We start from the raw sequence: 20,957 nt of genomic DNA, 5'->3' as shown, positions 1-20,957 counted from the left end.
GGACTGGCCCCAAGGTTGCTCAACTGCTCCCTGGCGCAGAATATCACCATCATTTTATGTCATTGCTGAAAGCACTGGCTGACAGTTAGCTACCAGGCTGGTGTACAAGTCCTATACAGTTTGTGATCAACATACTTCAAAGATCACCTCACCTCTTATATACCCAACCAGTAATTTGCTCTGTAGGAGAGGGACTCTTCAAGATACCATCGAATCAGGAGGACCATTCTGTACAGTGTCAGAATAGAACATTTAGTATGGTGGCACATACCATTTAGAACTCCCTCCCATCATCTACCTTCTTTGCTGTCTTTTCATTGCCTATTGAGTAATTTACGCTTCCAATAAATCTCTTGAATGAAGGTTTTTTTCCTCCCAGTTGTAGCTGTATTGGATTGAACATATATGTATATTTTTATTGTTAAATTGCTTCTGGATGTTTTATGGGAAACTATTAATAATTTTTTATAAAATAAATGAATATAAATAGCAGCAAATTACTGAAGAAGGCTTTCTTACTTGTTGAGAAAAATATATTGTGGTCATGGGTCCCCAAAACATAAACAAACACAACAGCCCAGTGCTATATATTTTTACCTAGATGTAAGTCCTTATGAAGTAATGATGCTTTTACACTAATAAATATAATAGCTTAGTAGCTGAAGACCTGCATGGGATCTGGTGCTGTATGCAGAGCCATTTTTTCTAGGAAAACAAAAGCAGGCAAGAAATATTTGGAAAGGGTGGGAAATGGATGAATGGGAGGATGGCACAGAAAAAGAAAAAGCAGAAAGTGCAGTGGTTTAGAGTGCTTGCAACAGATCTTGAGCTTGGCTCAAGTGGTTGCCAAACCTAGAAGGAATTGAAGGGGTGAATGGACATTTAGGAAAGAAAAAAAGGCAATACAGTAGAGAATTAAAGAGGGATGTTCATATAATAGTCTGACCCTGAAATGTGGGATTAAAAAAAAGATCTACTGTACCTACATGAAATGTCAAGGTGAGGAAGAAAAACAGTATTCACAGGAGAAGAGGAACAGCTTTGCAAGGACAAAATTCAAGGATAAGAACAAGCAGATCTGAGAGGGTGCAGAAAGAGGCACTGCAAACCCTGTCACATGAAGAAAAAATAAATAAATGCAGCGGGAGAGGAGCTCCATTCAAAGGAGCTGGGGAGGAGGAGAGATAGATGCAAAGATGGAAGGGGGCCGTGATTTCGGCGATCGGGCGCCAACCAAACCTTGGAAAGTGTCAGAGAGAGAAAGAGATGCCGAAGGGAAGGGTGGACGAGAGAAACATGAAACCACATGAGCGATCAGGGGGAAACCACGAGTGGCTTCGAGACCCAAAGGCGCGCTTTGTTGTGCCCAGAGATGGGGGTTGTCTGCGAGCGAAGCATGCGAACCCCGCTCCTCGCAGGATGCTCTCTTGAGTCGGGGTCGTTCGCAGAGAAGACAAAGAGGCTTAAGCAGGAGAGGGAGGATTAGAGGGGGGGGGCGCTTTGAAATAAAACGGGGGAAACAAAAACCGAGGCAGATCGTTAAAAAACGACTTATTTTAGGGGGGGAGCGAAAGCTATGTAGGCTACAAAAACTGGGGGAGGGGAAGAAACGGGAGAGAAACCGGATTCCGAGGAAGAAAAAGGCGCGAGCCTCCCGCAAGCCCCTTCACTCACTACGCTTTCCTCAGCCCGGCGGGACCCCGCTCTCCTGGCCCTTCGGCAGCTGCCCTTTCACGCCGCGGGTTGCGAGCCGTTAACTGTCCGCTGAGGCGACGGGAGGCGCCTCCTCACGGACCGGTTAACGGGGACGCTGCTATCGCGGCGGCGTGGAAATGACACGAGGAAAGGGAGGCCGGCGCGGGCCAAGGGCCACCTCCTCCTCCCGCGTGGGGAAGGGGAGGGAGAGAGGCGGTCCCGGGGGACGGAGGGAGGATGCTTGCCGGCCGGGAGGGCGGCCTAAGGACCGGGAAGTGTCGGCCTTGAGAGAAAGGCCGCGGGGAGCGCGCCGCCGCCATCGGCTTCTCCTCACCCTCAGCTCCTCGAAATCCGCCATTTTCTACCCGCCGCCTGGCTCAGCCTCGGCCGCCGCCGCCGCCGCCACCATCCTGCACGCTCCGAGCGGCCCCCACTCCTCCTCGGGCGGCACGACGGCCGGCGCGTGACGTGAGAGGCGGGGTCTCGGCAGGGCCACGCCCCTCCTGCTGTGATGGTTCGGGAGGGGGGCGAGGTTCTGAGGGAGGAATCGCGGTGCGTTATTACACAAGCCGGCGCTGATTTCCCGCCCGTTTCGCCGAGTCCACTTCTCTGCGTGGGGAGGGGGCGCGCGCAAGGCCTATCAGTCAACCCCTCTGATACTAGTTGGGAGAACCCGCCGAGTAAAAGGCCGGTTCGAAGCACGTCCTCGCAAAGGTTTCTGGGCGCTGTAGTTCACCCCTCACGGAGGGGCCTCCCTCACAGCAGCGAAACTCTTACAGTGGTCCCTTGGTTCTCAAACTTAATCCATTCCGGAAGTCCGTTCCAAAACCAAGGCTTGCTTTCCCATAGAAAGTAATGCAAAATGGATTAATCCGCTACAGACTTTTAAAAACAACCCCTAAAACAGCACTTTAACATGAATTTTACTATCTAACGAGACCATCGATCCATAAAATGAAAGCAATAATCAATGTACTTGATACGGAAGGGGGGGCAGGTCTTCTTCACCTTCTTCTTCGCTACAATATATCCATTTATTTCCAATTGTCAATGTCAAAAGGGACTAAAATCTATAAAATTCATAGAAAATCAACGTGCCAATTTGCTCAATTTCTCTAGGACTCCATGACACCTCCCCTGTCCTCCATAATCCCTCAAGCAAGGTGTCAAGACCCTAATCCTGTCAAATCGCTCTGCCAAGCATTTACTCCGGGCAATGCCAGGTGGCAGACTATGCATACATGGACCATTGTCCTCTCATCACTGGTACAGTGGTGCCTCGCAAGACAAATGCCTCGCAAGACGAAAAACTCACTAGACGAAAGAGTGGCGAACCAGAGCAGCGCACGGAAATGCCGTTTACCTTCCCGCCGGAGTGGTACCTATTGATCTACTTGCACTTTGACGTGCTTTCGAGCTGCTAGGTTGGCAGGAGGAGGGACCGAGCAACGGGAGGATTTGTGGGGATTCGAACCACTGACCTTCTGATTGGCAAGCCCTAGGCTCTGTGGTTTAACCCACAGCGCCTCCCGCATCCCGATATGGGAAATCTTAAATATATGCAATTCATACAGATGACCCCTGGGGTCCCTTCCAACTCTTACGATTCTATAAAAAAAAGGAAGTTGAAATGCTGCCTTGCTGAGTTTCTAGCCACGAATGTGTACATAGCCATATACTTATGTAATATCATGTCCATGGGCAGCCACGCATGCCTGGGGCTCTGTTCAGTGGCAAGAACGCTTTAACTGCTATTTTGGACTCACAACTGTCCATGGAGGCACAGGTTAAATCCGTGTCCAGGGCAGCTGTGTACCAGCTCTATCTGGTACGTAGGCTGAGACCCTATCTGCCTGCGGACTGCCTCGCCAGAGTGGTGCATGCTCTGGTTATCTCCCGCTTGGACTACTGCAATGCCCTCTACGTGGGGCTACCTTTGAAGGTGACCCGGAAACTACAACTAATCCAGAATGCAGAAGCCAGACTGGTGACTGGGAGCGGCCGTCGAGACCATATAACACCGGTCTTGAAAGACCTACATTGGCTCCCAGTACGTTTCCGAGCACAATTCAAAGTGTTGGTGCTGACCTTTAAAGCCCTAAACGGCCTCGGTCCAGTATACCTGAAGGAGCGTCTCCACCTCCATCGTTCTACCCGGACACTGAGGTCCAGCACAGAGGGCCTTCTGGCGGTTCCCTCACTGCGAGAAGCCAAGTTACAGGGAACCAGGCAGAGGGCCTTCTCGGTAGTGGCGCCCTCCCTGTGGAACGCCCTCCCACCAGATGTCAAAGAGAACAACTACCAGACTTTTAGAAGACATCTGAAGGCAGCCCTGTTTAGGGAAGCTTTTAATGTTTGATGTATCACAGTATTTTAATATTCTTTTGGAAGCCGCCCAGATTGGCTGGGGAGGCCCAGCCAGATGGGCGAGGTATAAATATTATTATTATTATTACAGTATTATTATTCCCACATGAGTTTGGGAAGACATAGCACTCATGTCCTTGGACCCAGCTGGAAAGAGCTTTTGTTCTTGCAGCTGTGTAGAGCCACAATGATGTCACTGTGTTTTGGGATCCTGCGTATGCTGAAAATCAAAATTATTTGAAGTGGCCCTCAAGCTGATTCCGGGGATTTTAAAGGCAATGATTTCCTGCCCCTCAAATATTGTTGAAACATATGGGTGTTTTCAGATACTGGGATTCTAATGAATAAGGAAACAGTGGAGCATGGTGGTAATTATTATTGATTACTATGAAGAATAAACACATATACCAAATACGTAACATAGGCACTTTTCAGCTTAAACGAGAAAGAATAAAAACACATTTTATTCTTCATGGCAATGAATGCAGAATTACTGCCAGGTCACATTTTGAAGCTGTTATCTTTTTAATTACTGTACAAGGTCTTTTTTAAGTGGAAACAGATTTTCAGTTTTACATATTAAGACTAGAATACTGCAGTCCTATGCACACTTCCTTAGAAGCAAGTATACAACAGCCATAGGAAAAATATAGTCATGGAAACAGGAGCCACATGATAATTATTCATTCCAAATCATCATTAAGATGCAAAGAAGCATTTCTCTCTCTCTTTAAAACCCCACTTTTCCAGTAAACAAGTCTGGGTGTCTCCCACACCCAGCCATCTGATATTACTGGCTAAAGGTCACCTTGTGATCTTTCCTGAACAGGAATTATGGACCAGATTTGACAATATCTAGTACAGTGGTACCTTGGTTCTCAAACACCTTGGTTCTCAAACACCTTGGTACTCAAACAACTTGGAACCCAAACACTGCAAATCTGGAAATAAGTGTTCTGGTTTGCAATTTCCCCCCGGAAGCTGAACATGCTCACTTTTGAGTGTTACATTTCCAATTTGAGTGCCACGCTTCCACTTTGAATGCCATGCTTCCGATTTGAGTGCCACACTGAGGTCTGACTGTTTTTTGTATTTATTTTGTATTTTTGCGGCTCTTTTTTGTTTGTTTTTGTGACTACAGTGGACGCTCGGATTGCGAACGTGATCTGTGCGGGATGCACATTCACAAACCGCAGCATTCGCAACCCGCAGCGGCACGTCTACGCACACATGGGTTGCAATTCAGTGCTTCTGCACATGCACAAAGCGCAATTTAGCACTTCTGCGCATGTGCGACCCCCGAAACCCGAAAGTAACCCATTCCGGTACTTCTGGGTTTCAGTGGATCCGTAACCCGAAAAAACGCAACCTGAAGTGCCTGTAACCCGAGGTATGACTGTATGTGGAACCCAGTTCAGCTACTGATTCTGTGACTGCAGTACATTGTTTATTGCTTTCGTTTTATGGATCAATGGTCTCGTTAGATAGTAAAATTCATGTTAAATTGCTGTTTTGGGGGTTGTTTTTAAAAGTCTAGAACGGATTAATCCATTTTATGTTACTTTCTATGGGAAAGTGCACCTTGGTTTTGGAATGCTTTGGTTCTGGAATGGACTTCCGGAACAGATTAAGTTTGAGAACCAAGGTACCACTGTATACCATACCAGTTCTTCAGGCAAGGCTCTATATATACCAGTTAAACTATGCATAAAGAGCAATATGAAAATCACATACATTCACATAAATATTCCTGATCTACACTATTTATTTATTCTTCCACAGTTCAGGTTTTCCAAGAACCTGGACTTATTATGACACTGTAGTTTTCTCAATCAGGACACATAATTGATTCATAATGACATCATCATACAATGACTTAGTTAACAAAACATTTCCCTTTTTCTTGTATTGCAACAGAGTAGCAAACTGAAATTTTCAGGGCACTTTGACCCCATTAACCCCTTTCCCTGAGTAACTTCAGAGGGCTGCATCCATTGGTTGTCATACTCAGAGTAGACCAACTGAAAGTGATGGACGTGACTAAAATCCATTCATTTAAATGGGTTTACTCTGAGTAAAACTGTGTCCTGTTTTTCCAATAATACACCAAAATGACTTCCAATCTCCCACAAGCAAATACTAAAACTCAAGCAATGCAAAACCTTGAAATACCAATAAAATAAGAATATCTTAATGAACAAACAATTCCCAGGACCCCTCCTTATCTACTTCTGTGCCAACTTTTCAACATAAACCTCTTCCCCTCTTTGGAAATTACTCCAAAGTAAATTCCACTGTGGTTGTGCCATGTGCACAAATTACTAGCTTAAAGCGCAACTTTATCTCAGTATAGATCAAAACTGATTTTTTTTGGGGGGGGGGCTGATGCATCAATGCATATTATTTCATAAGAAAGGAAAGCAGAAATAGGGAATTTTGGCTAACATTGTACATACACTGCTTCCCAAATAAGCTGGGACTGTACTGGATGCAGAGCAAACAGGAGTGGGCACAACAGAGTTTACTCACAGATAAGAGTGCACAGGATTCAGCCCCAGTTAGTTTTATAGTACCCCCCTCAAAGGTTACATGCCACAATTACACACAAACATATTTCAAGTTTTCCATTACTCTTCTTTACATCTGTATAAGACTTTGTAGCTATTGTTTTCGCTCACCTCAAATGTAAGTGGCTTTAGCAGCCTTTTCTTCTACTACTACCTTTTAATATTCTGAAACACCGTCTTAACCTTCCAGGGATTCCTTCGTTTATCTTTCTTCTTGTCCTTTTTGTTTCAGTAGACCTGGAGTTGGAAGAAAAGAGTTTTAAAAAAGGCATCGCAGGTATGAATTACCATTGGAAAGAGAGAATACATACCTCGTTTCTCAAAAACCTCCGACCAGATTTTTTGGAAACTGAAGGCAAACCTTCCCAGCCTGTTGACCTCTAAATATGCACTTGCAGGTGTTAACTATTTAAAGATTTTATTCCTTGAGTTGTTTCAGGTGGCTCTTGATTAGAGAGCCAGTGTGATGTAGTGGTTAAGAGTCTCATAACCTGGGGAACCGGGGTTCGCATCTCCGCTCCTCCACATGCAGCTGCTGGGTGACCTTGGGCCAGTCACACTTCTTTGAAGTCTCACAGTCCCAATCACCTCACAGAGTGTTTGTTGTGGGAGTGGAAGGGAAAGGAGAATGTTAGCTGCTTTGAGACTCCTGAAGGGAGTGAAAGGCAGGATATCAAATCCAAACTCTTCTTCTTCTTCTTGATTAAAATTTGGCATGACTTGCCATGAGGCTTAATTAAGTAAAATAATGTATTATGTATATTCAGAGACTCTGTAATTTGTAGGGAACATTAACTGCCTGCCATATTTTCAATATGATGTCCTATTTGGAATGGGGCAGCAACCTAAATTATCGATATCATATGATTAGCTAAGTACAAACCTAAGTAACTTGTATATTCAGAAGTAAGTGCCAATTGAGCACCGCCCACTAAGCATGCTTAGGATTACTGCCTAATGTTTGCTTTTGCTTAATAATGTAAGTACAAAGGTGTTATAGGGGGGGGGGGGAAACTGCTCCTTTTTCCGTTATGGGTATCCAAGAGCCCGTATAGAGTCTTTATGTAGGTTCTCTATCACTAGGAGAAAAATACAGAGGCCAGCCATAGAATATTGAGAAGCAAAGCAGCTAGTAAGCCTGATCTTTATTAAACTGTTGCAACAGGGTCCCCCATTCCCCCACGCATGAAGGGAGGAGAGGAACCCAGAACATTGGTGCACAAGCTCTTATCCAGTGGTACCTCGGGTTAAGTACTTAATTCGTTCCGGAGGTCCGTTCTTAATCTGAAACTGTTCTTAACCTGAAGCACCACTTTAGCTAATGGGGCCTCCTGCTGCCGCCGCGCCGCCGGAGCCCGATTTTTGTTCTTATCCTGAAGCAAAGTTCTTAACCTGAACTGTTTCTGAGTTAGCAGAGTGTGTAATCTGAAGCGTATGTAACCCGAGGTACCCCACTGTATAGACTTTTGATATTACCTACCTTGTAGCTCAAGACCACCCCCCAAAACATTGTACGTACATCATGGAAAGAGGTGGTTCCCAGCAGAAAGTTGAGTGTTTGGCTTCTCACCTGTATGCCAGGATAATGCCTGATAATGCCTTATTTGATTGCCTTTTCTGGGTAGCCTGGCCATTCCTTTGAGATGGTAAATACTTAGTTCCTGAATCTCTTACACATATTGATAGTGTGCTCAGGATTTAGAAGGCGATTGGGCCGGATCTGGTCCCCCGGACCTTAGTTTGCCTACTCATGGAGTAGAGCATAGAATCATAGAACTGTAGAGTTGGAAGCTGGCATGCATGTATGATTTCAGCTAGATCATACATGACTGATGGCTTCTGCTTAAAAACCTGCAATGAAGGAGAGTCTATAACCTCCCGAGGAATTCCATTCCACTGTTGAACAGCTCTTACTGTCAGAAAGTTTTTCCTGATGTTGTGTTAGAATCTCCTTTCTTTAACTTGAAGCCCTTGCTTTAGGTCCTACCCTCCAGAGCAGAAATAAAACAAGTTTGCTCCCTTTTCCATGTGACAGCCTTAAGATATTTGAAGATGGCTATCATATCTCCTCTCAGCCTCCTCTTTTCCAGGCTAAACATACACAGTGCCTTCAACTGTTCCTCATAAGGCTTAGTTTCCAGACCCTTCATCACCTTGTTTGCCCTTCTCTGCACATGTTCCAATTTCCAATCCTCCTTAAATTGTGGTGCCCAGCACAGTATTCCAGGTGTTGTCTGACCAAGGCAGAATAGAGTGTGACTATTTAAAAAGCAGGGACATCACCTTGCCGATAAAGGTCCGTATAGTTAAAGCTATGGTTTTCCCAGTAGTGATGTATGGAAGTGAGAGCTGAGCCATAAAGAAGGCTGATAGCCGAAGAATTGATGCTTTTGAATTATGGTGCTGGAGGAGACTCTTGAGAGAGTCCCACGGACTGCAAGAAGATCAAACCTCTCCATTCGGAAGGAAATCAGCCCTGAGTGCTCACTGGAAGGACACTGAGGCTCCAATATTTTGGCCACCTCATGAGAAGAGAAGACTCCCTGGAGAAGACCCTGATGTTGGGAAAGATGGAGGGCCCAAGGAGAAGGGGACGACGGAGGACGAGATGGTTGGATGGTGTTCTTGAAGCTACCAACATGGGCTTGACCAAACTGCGGGAGGCAGTGGAAGACAGGAGTGCCTGGCGTTCTCTGGTCCAGGGAGTCACGAAGAGTCGGACACGACTAAACAACAACATTACTTCCCTTGATCTGGACACTATACTTCTGTCGATGCTGCCTAGAAAAGAAGTATTGAAGTTTTTTTTACTTCTTTTTTTTACTGCTGCATCACACTGTAGAGTTGTGTTTAAGTTTACATTTAAGGAACATTAAATGTGCATTTAAAAGCACACAACTCTCTCTTCCCAAATAAAGAAAATCCTGGGATTTCTATAGCTTTGCCGCCTCGCAGAGCTACAATTCTCAGCACCCTTAACGAACTACAGTTCCCAGGATTCTTTGCGGGGAAGTCATGGGTTTTAAATGCTCCCTCTCTGCCTTCCAACCTTGCCCAACTCATGATTGGTCAGTTTTTCCATCCTGCCCTCTACATCCCGCCCTCCTGCCTCTTATTGGCTGAACCGTGGTATGTTCCGGGGTACTGATTGGTTGTACTCTTTACACCTCGGGAAAGACGCCGCCAAGGCTGCGGAGCTTCGTGTGTTGCCTCATAAAGCCCCGAAGGGAGAATAGGAGGGATTTTTTCTCGCGTACGAGATGGAGCTAACCTACCAAACGTTGAAATCTACTTATCAGGCCAAAGAGGCGGTGAGTGGAAGAGTAGCCGTCGTTGTGTTTCGCTTCCTCCCGTTACTATGGTAACCCCCAGCGCTTTGTCTCTGCGCATGCGTGAGGTGAACTGGAACGCGCACGCGCAGTAACGCTGCCCCATGGATGGTTTCTTGAATTTCAAGAGAGAGTAAAAGTTTTTGGGTGTTGGCAATATTGACGTTTAAGCAGCCTGAATAATACAAACACACACACACAAACAAACTTATAATTATTCAAGCTGTTTAAATGTATATATAAATGCATAAAATCTTTAAACCGTCCTAGGATCTTCAGATGAAGGGTTATTATTTAATAATAATAATAATAATAATAATAATAATAATAATAATAATAATAATAATAATAATAATAATATAATCAACGTTAATGGGAGGAGAAAAAGTGATGATGAAACAGGAGTGGTTTTAATAAATGGTATTCTGCTTTTCCAATGGCAAATGCTGAGCTCAATGCAGCTCTCAATAATCGAAATAACATCATTTCTTCATTCTTGCAAGGTGGGGAGGCCAAGCCAGGAGGGTCTTTCCTAGGGGACGTTGCTGTAAGAACATAAGAAAATAAGAAGAGCACAGCTGGATCAGGCTAGGGGCCCAACTTAGTCTAAGATCTTGTTCTTGTAGCGGCCGACTGGATGCCTTTGGGAAACCAGCAAGAACCAGTTGCACATGAGCAACTCTCCCCATCCTATGGTCCCCAGCAACTGGTATTCAGAAGCATTGCTGCCTCCCAATTGTGAAGGGCAGAGTGTGTAGCCATTCTGGCTTGTAGCTATCAATAGCCCTCTCTTCCATGGATTTGTCTTGTCTTCTTAAAGCCATCCAAGTTGGTGGCTGTTGCTGCCTCTGTAGGAATGAGTTCCATAACTTAATGTACTGTGTGAAAAAACTATTTCATTAATCTTTCTTTAATCTTCCAACATTCAGCTTAATCGTATGTCTGTGGCAGAGTGTATGCTTCATTAAATCTTTCGCTTTACTGATTCACACTCCTGTCTTTCAGGGTAAAATCTATAGGAACATAAGAAGCTGCCTTACACTGAGTGAGACCGTTGACGCACCTAGTTCAGTATTGTTTACTCTGGCTGACTGTGGCTCACCAGGATTTCAGACAGGGTCATAGCTGTCAACTTTTCCCATTTCTTGCGAGGAATCCTATTCGGAATAAGGGAATTTCCCTTAAAAAAAGGGAAACGTTTACAGCTATGGACAAGGTTCCCTCCCAGTCCTACCTAGAGTTGCAGGGATTGAATCTGGGGCCTTGTGCATGCAAAGCAGATGTCCTGCCAGTGCGTTATTACCTTTTGTTATGTACTGAAGTTCTCACCCTGGGCCAGCAGGGGGATACTGTAGATAGTTATGCAAATGAAGGATCGAAAGTGACGTTCAGTGATTTTGCTCGGTGTTTCAGCTCAGTGATTCAGCTCTGCTCAGAGGGTGGCTGCATATGGCTGTGCTCTGTTGTCCATCCATCCCATCCTCGTCGCCAGTGTTACGTTGTGGGTGAACATATCAGACGACACAGCGATTCTTCAAACAGCTCTTGTTTATTCACAGAACTGAAGGGTTCAGTCAGCCTGCTTATACAGTGGTACCTCGCAAGACGAATGCCTCGCAAGACGAAAAACGCACAAGACAAAAGAGTTTTCCATTTTTTGAGTCGTTCCGCAAGACAAATTTCCGTATGGGCTTGCTTCGCAAGACAAAACGTCTTGCAAGTTCTTGCGAGTTTGTTTCCTTTTTCTTAAAGCCGCTAAGCCGTTAACAGCCGCTAAGCCGCTAATAGCCGTGCTTCGCAAGACGAAAAAACCGCAAGACGAAGAGACTCGCCGAACGGATTAATTTCGTCTTGTGAGGCACCACTGTATAGAGCTCCAGTACAATGTTACTGTAACAACTTTCTAAAACTATCCAATCACTGAATGTCACTTTCGATCCTTCATTTGCATAACTATCTACAGCATCCCCCTGCTGGCCCAGGGTGAGAACTTCAGCACATAATACCTTTCCCTAAGCAGCAACGCAGGAAGCTCCCTTATAGTGAATTGGATCGTTGGTCCAGTTATCTAATTCATTGTCAACACTGGCTGGCAGCAGTTCTCCAGGGTTTTGGACAGGTTTCACTGACAGCTGTACCTGGAGATGCCATTGGAAATTGAACCTGGGGTGTTCTGCATGCAGAGCAGATGCTCTGCCATTGAACTACAGCTCCCCCCCCCCCGAAAATCCCGGTGACTTGTAATATCAGTAACAAAATAAGAATTGGCGTCTGTCTGTCTCAAGAGACAACGGAGTGTGCCTCCAGGGGTAAAGCCAAACCACTGCGTTAGCAGCACCAAAGGGACCTCCCCAGGACATAAGCCTGGACAGTGTTTCTGGAGGTCCTGGGCTGCCCAGACAACAAGACCTCCCTCTCAGGCTCACTGATGTGGGCTAAAGAAAAGCAGAGCAATACATTTGGCACCACCTTGGCTGCAGGAGTTGCTGAAAGGAGGCGTTAACAGGCATATAAGGCGCCATCCAACCGTTTCAGGGACTCTGCTTCAGATTTGTGTAGGGTTTACTCCCTTCTCCCAAAGATGTCCCACAAGGCAGTGGAGTTTCGGGATCAGAGTTTTCCTTCTTCAAGGTGAGCCACCTTCCCAGGTTGAGGAGCCCCTTCTGCCCCTCACTTCCCTCTACAGCACGTGCAGAAACCACCTTCTTGACCATTGGACCTACTATTGGTCTCATCCGCTTGATCCGCCATAGCCTGTCTTCACATGCACAGGAAGTCCCTAACTCACAGAGGGTTTAAGACCCATCAGCTGCCCTTGTTAGTTTCTGTTTGCCACTGAGCAGTGCTTTGGAGTCACAAGACTCTGTTTACATTCCAGAGACAGTCCAGGCTGTTGGAAGTCTCACGGGAGACGGATGTGGATGTGACATACTGGTTTCCTGTTCCTTTGTTGTTCAGTTGCTCTCTGCTTTCATAGAGAGAGGCTGTTTCTTTTCTGTCTGCGTAGTGAGAAATAAAACTCTTTAGCCATGTAGCCATAAATCTCATCACTTCCGCGTGCTGCTTTGATTCTCTGCTGGATGGGAATGGGCCTGAGGCCTCATCAAAGGCTCAGGTTCTTAATCACGTCGGGAGGCGATTCCGAAGGACTCGGCCGGAGGAAAATGAACTTTTATCAGCTTGGTCAAGCGGAGATCCCTACAGTCCTCACCTGGTTATCCTACCACACAGCAGGACAACATCTCAGCCATGCTAATCTGGCCATTCCTCTCATTGCTGGGATCTGGTGCCCTTTCCCTGTTCTGAGCACAATGGGCCTTGCTTATCACAGCCTCCCTGTTTGCTGCCTTATTCCCAGAGGCACCCAAGGGAGAGCATTGCATAACACGGCAAGGAAACTTTCCATGGCTGGACGTTGCCAGGATTCACCCTCCCTTTAAACCCCCCTCTCTGCCCAAGCCAGCAGGTATAAGCAGCCTGTTCCTGAGAGTGGTTGTCGGGTGTTCTTGCCTTAGGCCAAGATTCAGCACATTGCTAGTTAGGGACTCCACTCCCGATTTGTGTAGGGAATCCTCCACACCTGCCCGCCTCCTGTCCCCCCAAAACAGTACTTCTGTCTTGTCAGGATTCAACCTCAATCTGTTAGCCGCCATCCATCCTCCAACCGCCTCCAGACACTCACGCAGGAGGACCTTCACCGCCTTCACTGGTTCTGATTTAAAAGAGAGGTAGAGCTGGGTATCATCCGCATACTCTACAGATTGCCAACATGCTGCACGTGTGCCCATTCCCCCTAGTGAAATTAGTTCTCTTGTAGCCAGTATGATAGGTTGTGCTGTGTGCTTGGTTATGTGCTGTGTATGTGTATGGTGCCCAGAACGTTTCTCTCCTGTTTGCAGATAGCCCCCCCCCCCCAAGTTGGCAACATCAGTGCCTAGACTCTAGAACATGCCTTGGAACCTTTTGCATTGTTTTCAGCAGATGAAATTACAGTATGTGAAAATAGTTCTTTGAAGTTCGTTAAATATGAAAATCGCTGGCTTCCCTTATCCCCAGTCCCCAATCAGCTAGGAAATGACTAGAATCCCCCTGCCCACATTATCTGACATTGGTGGCTAACCATATTGACTGGGTAGTGTGCAAAATCCCATTGATGCAGTCAGTTTGTGTGCATTCCTCAGGACTACCTGTGATTGTACACAGTCTCTAGTAGATATGTGCATTCATGAGTCTGGTTGCATTGGCTCAGACTTATATGCATGATGAAATTGAGAGCAAGAGAGAATGCACTGTGTCTAAGAGAAAGAAACTAATGTGCAGTTTGGATGCACAAGTAGAAGTGTGGACCTTAAAATAAGCAAAGTTTTCCCGCCTGCTTTGAGTAAAAGACAGGTTGGCCAACTTTTAGGGCCTATTCATCCAAAATGTAGGTGAATATTAACACATCACTGTATGGTTAATGCATGTGGTGCTATTTTCTTTTGGATTGGCTAATCAGATGTTTAATGGGATGCCAGAACCCTGTTTAAAGATGGGGAGGCAGCACCAAATTCTCCAAGGGCCATGATAAATGCAGAACAAAGCAGGTTGATCATCACAACTTCATCTCATTTAAAATAAGCAGAGCACCATCAGCATCTTCTAAAAGAAAAAAAAAGAACCTTGAGGAATTATCTGATCGTAATATTAAAACTTTGATTGCATGCTAATTCATCTTTTGGCAGCTGCAGCAAAAACTATGTGTGGCATTTTAAGAAATGAATAATGTACTCTGTAAGCATTGAAGCTAATTAGGGAAGCACTTTTAGCATTTAAAACTAGCTCCTGTTTAAGTGCCTTAAGCTTTTATTAATTGTATGGACCAAAAACCCTTTATAGTAATTGAAAATTTAATTACACCCATTTTTTTGTTCTAGGAATGGGAGCTTATTAAACTTTAAACACTTAAACATCTATTGAAATACCAATGGCTGTAAAGATGGTGGCATTCTACATACCAATTAAAGAAGCGAGCGTAAATCACTATAAACCTAAACTGAATTTTAAGTAATGTTTTGCTCGTTAAGTGCTTCTATTCTTTCACACATGTACAAGATCTACCACTTTTGTGGTAACCATTAGCAATGTCTGTCTTTGGCAGGTCTATGTTAGCACTGGTCTTTTAAAAAAGAAACACCTTAAATATTGTTCTCGGTGTTATGCTCCTGTCCCAGTGCCTGATGACGGCAGCTCTTATTTGAGAGTAAAGAAGAGGTCTTTATTCACGGTACAGGCTCAGCAGCGATAGGTGGGTCCAAGGTACACAAACATGGCAAGAGATGCAGGGCCAGACAGAAGCAACAAAGATATCCCAACAGTTGTCATACCCAGCTTGCAAAGCTTTTAAAGGTGAGACAGAGTGAGCTCACTCGATAGACTCTCTCGCCTTACGGATCTGCTGTGCTTCAAATGTGCATCTGATCTCTACTACAGACAGAGGGGGCATCTGGGTCTTGGCAACAAGGCTGTATCCTGCCCCTCAGACTCCAGCTGCCTTCTCCTGCTCAGTTCTCCCCCCATTCCTGATGTGACTTTGCAGGAGGGGGAATCAAGAGGGTTGGCAGAGCTGCTTCTCCCCAACATCTGGTGTCATGAAGGGCAGAGCTCCATTTTCCATTCCTTGCAGCCAGCCTCCCACTTCTTCTTCTTCTTCTCCTCCTCCTGCTCCTCTATTTGGGACTGCCAAACCATCCTGATGGAAGTGAGTGGCCCACGACGCTCAGAATAATTAATAGGAATTGTGCAGATCACGTATGGAAGAGATCTGGGCTACAAGGCGGGCTGTGTGTTTCCTTAAATGGGGAGCAAAGGTAAAGGGTAAAGGGACCCCTGACCATTAGGTCCAGTTGTGACCGACTCTGGGGTTGCGGTGCTCATCTCGCTTTATTGGCCGAGGGAGCCGGCGTACAGCTTCCGGGTCATGTGGCCAGCATGACTAAGCCGCTTCTGGCGAACCAGAGCAGCACACGAAAACGCCGTTTACCTTCCCGCCAGAGCGGTACCTATTTATCTACTTGTACTTTGACGTTCTTTCGAACCGCTAGGTGGACAGGAGCAGGGACCGAGCAACGGGAGCTCACCCCGTCGCGGGGATTCGAACCGCCGACCTTCTGATCGGCAAGTCCTAGGCTCTGTGGTTTAACCCTCAGTGCCACCCGTGTCCCTTTAAATGGGGAGTAGCTGCCCCTTATTTATCTCAAAATCCTAGGAGTGCAACTTTATATATTTGATTCTATTTATGGGTCACTTCCCATAACATACCTCCAAGTGATTTCACGGTAAAAACGTTGACGATAAAAGCAATTAAATGTAAAAGCTATTTAAAAGATTGGGTCGTATCCAAAGCTGCTGTTCCTCTAATGCAGCAGACCTCTGCTTGCGCAACGGAGCTTTTCTGTCCTCTCCTCTGCCCTGCAGCCTCCTTTATATATCCTCAGCATCTGCTGCCTCTGTACACCCTCAACACCTGGAGCAGATTTTGAGGGTGCACACAGGGGGAAGAGAGGAAGGAGAGTCCCACTGCATGAGTGGAACTGTGCGCATTCATGCACAGATGGAATGGGCAGCCTCCTTGAAGGGCATGTGATTCTGTTACATCCTTTTCTTTCTTTCTTTCTTTCTTTCTTTCTTTCTTTCTTTCTTTCTTTCTGCACTTTCCCCCATTTTATTTCTTTGTTCTGCAGCACAAGAAATTATATTTCTGTGCTGCTTTTCATTCGCACGCATCGCAAAGCGACTTACAAACAATCAATAACAATGACATGATAGAACATCACAAATGCAACATGAAGCAGACAACGTAAATCTTATGTACAGGATTAGTCTCCATGTGGATGAGCCTCAGTGCTGGGAGAATGGCTGAGTTTTGCTTCACTTTCAAAGCATCTCCACTTATCCCTACATTCCAAGCAGAGTTCTTTGTTTAAAAAGAAATTCTTAGTCGGTTTTGTAGAACCACAACCAACAACTGGAATACCTGAAGATGCTGTTTTTAACAAGAAAAAAGAAAGAAAGGAGCAGGAGTGAAAACCAGAGCTGAAGTCCTATCCTCTGTTCTGAAAACCCTGGTCCTTAGTTCCAGATGGTTGGAGTGGGTGGGCTCACTATTGGGGGTGTTTCATCCTTTCCTGTGGCTGGGTGCTTTGAGCTCCTGGTACCTTATTTCTTTATTGCTAGCCATTTTTTGCAGCACACTAGTGAGCTCTCCTAGCATAGTTTCGGAACTACCGTATTACTCACATTTCATAAAGTACAAGAAGAATACTCATTTTGAAAAATGCACAAACAGAAAAATAACTTTCTGTCCTGGGCCACCAGATGGCTCTCTGGTTCCTCTGGAAAAGCCAGATTCCAGTAGATGAGCTAATGATTATTTAAAAAAATGATGAACAGTTTTCACTGTCATATAGTTGCTGACACTTGCTTCATGTAGACTATAATGACTGCAAATCTTGCACTTTTGCAGTAGAATCCTACACACATTTGCTCGCTTAATGGGCTTACTCCCAAGTAGTGGTGTATAGGACTGCAACCTAACTTTGTGTGTAAAAAGGTAAATGGACCCCTGACAAATAAGGTCCAGGTGCAGACGACTCTGGGGTTGCGGTGCTCATCTTGCTTTATTGGCTGAGGGAGCCGGCATACAGCTTCCAGGTCATGTGGCCAGCATGACTAAGCCACTTCTCCTGAACCACAGCAGTGCATGGAAATGCCGTTTACCTTCCCGCCAGAGCGGTACCTATTTATCTACTTGCATTTTTGATGTGCTTTCGAACTGCTAGGTTGGCAGGAGCAGGGACCGAGCAATGGGAACTCACCCCGTCGGGGGGGATTCGAACCGGCGACCTTCTGATCAGCAAGTCCTAGGCTCTGTGGTTTAACCCACAGCGCCACCCGCATCAATTGTAAATGGGAGCTGCATGTGTAAAACTGGTGGGATGTGTCCTTGAACTCTGATAATGTCTCTTCCTTGCATGGATGGAAGATAGAGAGGGTTGTGTGAGTATGGGCAGAAAGAAGTCTACTGTACAAATGTTAAATGTACATCCATTGCCCCACCTGCCATAGTTGCCCAGCAGAGAATGTGTCTGTCAGGCTAAAAAAAGTTATCCATTGCTGCTTCAGAGTCTCATAAGCTGCATGGACACATGACAGAGCCCTGGTTCCAGGAAACTTTGATGAAAGATTCATTGATGGCTATGCTTTGCTGGAAACCACAGTAGGGGAGAGTTGCTCTTGTGCAATCTGGCTGGCCACTGTGAGAACTGGATGCTGGACCAGATGGAAGACTGGCTGCATCCAGTAGGTTCTTCTTATGTTCTTTCTCAACAGCGATAGACTTATACAAGAGGATCATTTTCTAAAACTTCCTCTTTTTATTTGCAGGAAGAGATGCGATCAGAAGCCCGTCGAAAAAACCTCCTCATTCTGATTTTACATTATTTAATGGATGAAGGGTATGTTTTCTTTTGCTTACCAGTAAATATTCATGTGTTGTTGTTTTTTCCTGATCTGTTTTTCTTGTTCAATTAAAAAAAAAAAGGTTAGCAAAGATATAACCCTAAATAATGGCAAACTTTGTTTCCTTTCTGGCTGCATAGTAAAACCTGTAGAGTTCTACTGGGCTTTCTTCCAGGTATATTATAGGCTGGCATCCTCTGTAAATTTGTGTCCTAGAGAATCATAGAATCATAGAATCATAGAGTTGGAATAGACCACAAGGGCCACCGAGTCCAACCCCCTGCCAAGCAGGAAACACCATCAGAGCACTCCTGACATATGGTTGTCAAGCCTCTGCTTAAAGACCTCCAAAGTAGGAGACTCCACCACACTCCTTGGCAGCAAATTCCACTGTCAAACAGCTCTTACTGTCAGGAAGTTCTTCCTAATGTTTAGGTGGAATCTTCTTTCTTGTAGTTTGGATCCATTGCTCCGTGTCCGCTTCTCTGGAGCAGCAGAAAACAACCTTTCTCCCTCCTCTGTGTGACATCCTTTTATATATTTGAACATGGCTATCATATCACCCCTTAACCTCCTCTTCTCCAGGCTAAACATGCCCAGCTCCCTTAGCCGTTCCTCATAAGGCATCGTTTCCAGGCCTTTGACCATTTTGGTTGCCCTCCTCTGGACACGTTCCAGTTTGTCAGTGTCCTTCTTGAATTGTGGTGCCCAGAACTGGACACAGTACTCCAGGTGAGGTCTGGCCAGATCAGAATACAGTGGCACTATTACTTCCCTTGATCTAGATGCTATACTCCTATTGATGCAGCCCAGAATTGCATTGGCTTTTTTAGCTGCCGCGTCACACTGTTGGCTCATGTCAAGTTTGTGGTCAACCAAGACTCCTAGATCCTTTTCACATGTACTGATCTCAAGCCAGGTGTCACCCATCTTGTATTTGTGCCTCTCATATTAAGAAAGACTTAATATTTGAAAAGCTTTTCTGCTTAGTCAGCTGGAAGGGATTCCTGCACTCCACAGGCAAATGACCTAATTACATGCTTTGTTTGGCTGGCCTGTTGAACCTGTCGCCACACTGATGGGTTGTTAAAATGTGGGAGATGATTTTCCACCAACAGGTACAGTGGAACCTCGGGTTACAGACGCTTCAGGTTACAGGCTCCGCTAACCCAGAAATAGTACCTCAGGTTAAGAACTTTGCTTCAGGATGAGAACAGAAATCGTGCTCCAGCGGCACAGCGGCAGTGGGAAGCCCCATTAGCTAAAGTGGTACCTCAGGTTAAGAACAGTTTCAGGTTAAGAATGGACCTCCAGAACAAATTAAGTTCTTAACCCGGTGTACAACTGTATTCATAAGCATTGTTTCCTCCAACTGTGTGGCGGCATAGCATAGCCATCATGTTTAACAGCCATTGATAGCCCTCTCCTCCTTGAATTTGTCTAATCCTCTTCTTAAGCCATCTAGGTTGGTGTCCGTCACTGCTTTCTGTGGAACTGAGTGTTTTTTTAAGGTTTCAATTTTTTAAAATGTTTTTATATATGCTGGAAGTCTCCCAGAATGGCTGGGGCAACCCAGTCAGATGGGCAAGGTACAAATAATACATTATTATTATTATTGAATGAGTAATACTTCTGCTTGACAATATAACTCTCAGGGAAGGAGTGTTTGCCATGTGATGATTGGTTTGGGTGACTGCTATCACATGATGACTGTCATTGAAAGGACCTTGTGTTCCATAAGAACATATATACATTGGTACCTCGGGTTAAGTACTTAATTTGTTCTGGAGGTCTGTACCTAACCTGAAACTGTTCTTAACCTGAAGCACCACTTTAGCTAATGGGGCCTCCTGCCGCTGCCGCGCCGCTGGAGCACAATTTCTGTTTTCATCCTGAAGCAAAGTTCTTAGCCCGAGGTACTATTTCTGGGTTAGCGGAGTCTGTAACCTGAAGCATTTGTAACCCGAGGTACCACTGTACAGTGGTGCCTCGCAAGACGAAATTAATCTGTTCCGCGAGTCTCTTCGTCTTGCGGTTTTTTCGTCTTGCGAAGCACGGCTATTAGCGGCTTAGCGGCTATTAACGGCTTAGCGGCTTTAAGAAAAAGGAAACAAACTCGCAAGAACTCGCAAGACGTTTCGTCTTGCGAAGCAAGCCCATAGGGAAATTCGTCTTGCGGAACGACTCAAAAAACGGAAAACTCTTTCGTCTAGCGAGCTTTTCGTCTTGCGAGGCATTCGTCTTGCGGGGCACCACTGTATAGCTAATAAATATTTCCAGGATGGGGTGGAAAGCAGGAGGCAAGAGGTCAATGGTCCTTGTGGGCACTATTTTGGTAACTCCAGAAATAGGCTATGATGCCATCAGTTGGAGGCGCACACAAAATAGTGGCTATTGGGTAGAGCTGTTTGTCCAGTGGCAGCTTGGTGGTTGGAGCCACTTGGAAAGACCAACATCAGAGTGGTGATGATGATGATAATGTACTTAACAGTTTCAGTGA

The 20,957-nt window shown here is 45.4% G+C and overlaps 2 protein-coding genes across 8 annotated transcripts in view; one reads left to right on the top strand and one right to left on the bottom strand.

Annotated features, from left to right (window-relative positions):
- Positions 1 to 6,866, bottom strand: part of PIAS2 (protein inhibitor of activated STAT 2) — a 42,641-nt gene extending 35,775 nt beyond the window's left edge. The window contains exon 1 of one of the 6 annotated variants that reach the window (XM_081212902.1): positions 6,741 to 6,866. Coding sequence is in view for 1 of the 6 variants with exons in the window: in XM_081212899.1 (XP_081069025.1) it covers positions 2,030 to 2,053 (24 nt within the window). In the remaining 5 variants the exon portion in view is untranslated. Of the gene's footprint in view, positions 1 to 1,674; positions 1,808 to 2,029; positions 2,182 to 6,740 lie in introns of those variants that run through there. The other 5 variants (XM_081212901.1, XM_081212899.1, XM_081212900.1 and 2 more) reach the window with 5 other exon arrangements.
- A 2,877-nt stretch (positions 6,867 to 9,743) lies between these two features.
- Positions 9,744 to 20,957, top strand: part of KATNAL2 (katanin catalytic subunit A1 like 2) — a 36,450-nt gene continuing 25,236 nt past the window's right edge. Inside the window, exons 1-2 of one of the 2 annotated variants that reach the window (XM_081212969.1) lie at positions 9,744 to 9,940; positions 18,383 to 18,453. In XM_081212969.1, coding sequence (XP_081069095.1) covers positions 9,890 to 9,940; positions 18,383 to 18,453 — 122 coding nt within the window. In that variant the 5' untranslated portion in view covers positions 9,744 to 9,889. The remainder of the gene's footprint in view (positions 9,941 to 18,382; positions 18,454 to 20,957) is intronic. The other variant, XM_081212970.1, reaches the window with a different exon arrangement.

This window comes from Podarcis bocagei (genome assembly GCF_964188305.1).
Source record: "Podarcis bocagei genome assembly, chromosome: 11".
In the NCBI taxonomy this organism is placed as follows: Eukaryota; Metazoa; Chordata; class Lepidosauria; order Squamata; family Lacertidae; genus Podarcis; species Podarcis bocagei.
The sequence above is the reverse complement of the archived record's forward strand: the minus strand, read 5'-3'. Positions and strand labels throughout refer to the sequence as shown.